Source organism: Electrophorus electricus, unplaced genomic scaffold, assembly GCF_041902795.1.
Source record: "Electrophorus electricus isolate QZ-2024a unplaced genomic scaffold, ASM4190279v1 Scaffold277, whole genome shotgun sequence".
In the NCBI taxonomy this organism is placed as follows: domain Eukaryota; kingdom Metazoa; phylum Chordata; class Actinopteri; order Gymnotiformes; family Gymnotidae; genus Electrophorus; species Electrophorus electricus.
The window spans coordinates 5001-7500 of record NW_027658558.1 but is presented as its reverse complement, the minus strand read 5'-3'; the positions used below and the strand labels follow the sequence as shown (position 1 = coordinate 7500).

At 53.0% G+C, this 2500-nt stretch overlaps 1 protein-coding gene across 1 annotated transcript in view; it reads left to right on the top strand.

Annotated features, from left to right (window-relative positions):
- Window positions 1-1938, top strand: part of tnfrsfa (tumor necrosis factor receptor superfamily, member a) — a 22425-nt gene extending 20487 nt beyond the window's left edge. The window contains exons 8-10 of the mRNA XM_035521638.2: window positions 25-327; window positions 876-912; window positions 1169-1938. Of these exons, the coding sequence (XP_035377531.2) occupies window positions 25-327; window positions 876-912; window positions 1169-1458 (630 nt within the window). The 3' untranslated portion in view covers window positions 1459-1938. The remainder of the gene's footprint in view (window positions 1-24; window positions 328-875; window positions 913-1168) is intronic.
- The last annotated feature ends 562 nt before the right edge of the window (window positions 1939-2500 follow it).

Genomic DNA, 2500 nt, shown 5'->3' with positions numbered 1-2500 from the left:
TTGGCTGTTGTCTGTGTCACTCAGGATGGAGTCTGCGTTTCGTCAGCGGAGGAGCAGGAAAACAGCCGCAACGCGGGACTGGAGGCGGTGGAGGAGCTCCGCCCCGAGTCCCGCCCCCTGCTGCAGGAGACTCAGGGCAAAAGCATGCCCGTGGAAGACGAAGACCGGGGGCTGGGCGACAGCTTGCCCAACACCACCAGCTCCTCCCAGACCAGCCTGTCTGCACTGCCAGTCATGGTGCCCCCTATGGTGGAATCTCCACCACAAAGCCCCCCTACCCAGAGGCAGGCATGTACCAGCGTGCAAGACCCGGAACCGTGGGCCAAGGTTGGTACAGCGCCACCCGCTGGTGTTCAGCACTACTCCTGGAGGTCTTCCAACCCTCAAATAACTGTATCGAGGTTACGAGGGTCTTCTCAATGTCCTGGATCTGGTGCTGGATTCAGCAGGAAGGTTTGGACTGGGCTGTGTTTGCGTTTCCGTGGAAACGTGCACTAGTGTGTGGCGAGAGGCAGCCCAGTACTGCTAGTATTTATTCCTGTTCAACACGCAGTAACTCTTCAGCCAATCACCAAGCTCTTCGCCAGCCGAGAGCTTGAGAGGCGGGTTTGGAGGCGGAGCCTCGGGGCTCAGTGAGGGAACTGCTGCTTTAGATCAGGCCCTCCCCCAGGAGTATTTAGCCCCACCCCAAAGACTCGTGAGTGCTGGATCAAAGCGATGAGGTGCATGTGGGCTCAAGCACTCCTGCTTCAGATTAGCACAGTGGAAATGTTCGCTCTGCTGGGATTCGCCTTTTCTTTCTGCACCGTAGGAACCAGGGCGTGGGAGGGTTTTGGACCACAGCCCAACACTAACTCTGTGTTTTATGTCCACAGGACGATGGCCCTCCCAGACGACTGGTCCCTTTACAAGGTGAGAAACACTTCGTACAAATATTTAAGTCTCACCTCTTTCTTTCCCACATTTGGGTCGAACCCAGCCAGCTATTTATGTACATTTGCTCTGTGACGTCTTTGGTTAAAAAAAAACCTTTTAACAATATAAAAAAAATGCACTGAATTGAACTGAATAAACTAGAGGAGGTTACCGTAACCTGGCACTGCACCATGTCCCACCTCCCTGACACCTCTCTCCTCCCCCCAACACCTCCTGCTCCCTCCTCCCGCAGGCGAGGAGGTCTCGCTGAGCAAGAGCTTCGACCTGTTCGACGTCCTGGATGTGCGTGTGCACAACAAGTTCTTCCGCAGCATCGGCGTGTCCGACAATGCCATCCGGCAGGCAGAGGCGCTCCATGCCGCCGACAAAGTGTACGAGCTGCTGCGGGGATGGATGCAGCACAAAGGCCTGCGCGCCAGCATCAACGACCTGCTGGATGCACTGCTGCAGCTCGACCAGCGCTGGTCCGCCGAGCAGATCGCCTCCAAGGCCGTGGAGCGTGGCTACTATAAGTACGAGTGACCGTGGGCCCCGCCCCAGCCCCCGCCCACCACCCCGCCCCATTCATCGTCGGAGCACATCTCAAATGGACTCGTCAAGAGCGGACTGTAAGGCAGAGGATGGGTGGGAGGGGTTGAATTGGGAGGGGCTATGGTCGGTCAAGGTTTGCCCCCCTGCCCTGCCCTGCCCTGCCCCACCCCACCCCCCGTGTTTGACCTGTCGGCCAGATGTGGACCGAGGTCCCCGTAGCCGGACGGTCAGCGTGGAAGCCCACACAGGACCTGGTGAAGTCCATCGCTGGCTAACGGGAGACCGCCTTTACCAGTGCGGCCTTTCCCAAGATGCACTGGTTCCAGGTTTTTGAAACTACGGGTTAGTCCAAAGCCTGCAGAGAGATTTCAGCATGACTCTGGTCATGCGTGAAGTCAAAACACAAGATGGTGTCTCTCTGGCATTGTCTCTTTCCTTTGTTTTTGACTAAATTTTCCCTTTTTTTCTGGTTGATTTAGAGATGAAACCATGGACAACTACATGCAAGGATCTCTGTGTGGGTTTGTTTTTTACAAGGAAATGGGGAGTAAAGAGGAAATAAAAAAAAAAAAAAAAAATATATATATATATATATATATATATATATATATATATATAAAAACAAAAAAATCTGGGATTGTAATGTAAGGGCTGCCTTCAAACGTTTTAAAGTGCATTCGCATTGAACACGTTTATTCAGCCGCGGAAACTCGAGTCATGTTCGCAGGCATGTTCGGCTGGGTCCCACAGCCGGGTGCTTCGGCCTTGGGTCGTAGTGGAACAGAAACAGCACACTGTATTTTGCAAAGGGCACATTCTTTTTGTGACCGAGAGTCAGTCATTTTTCCCGTCGACTGGGAGGCCGGAGGGATGGCGTCGCTGCGTTCAGTGCGTTCCGTGGGACGTGTGCGTTTCTCTTTCCTGGCCTTCGGCCTCTCCCATTTCCTTATTTATGTGGAAACAAATGACGTATTTATTTTTTAAGTATGTAAGTATATATATGATTATTTATACCTGTTAACCGACAACGGTT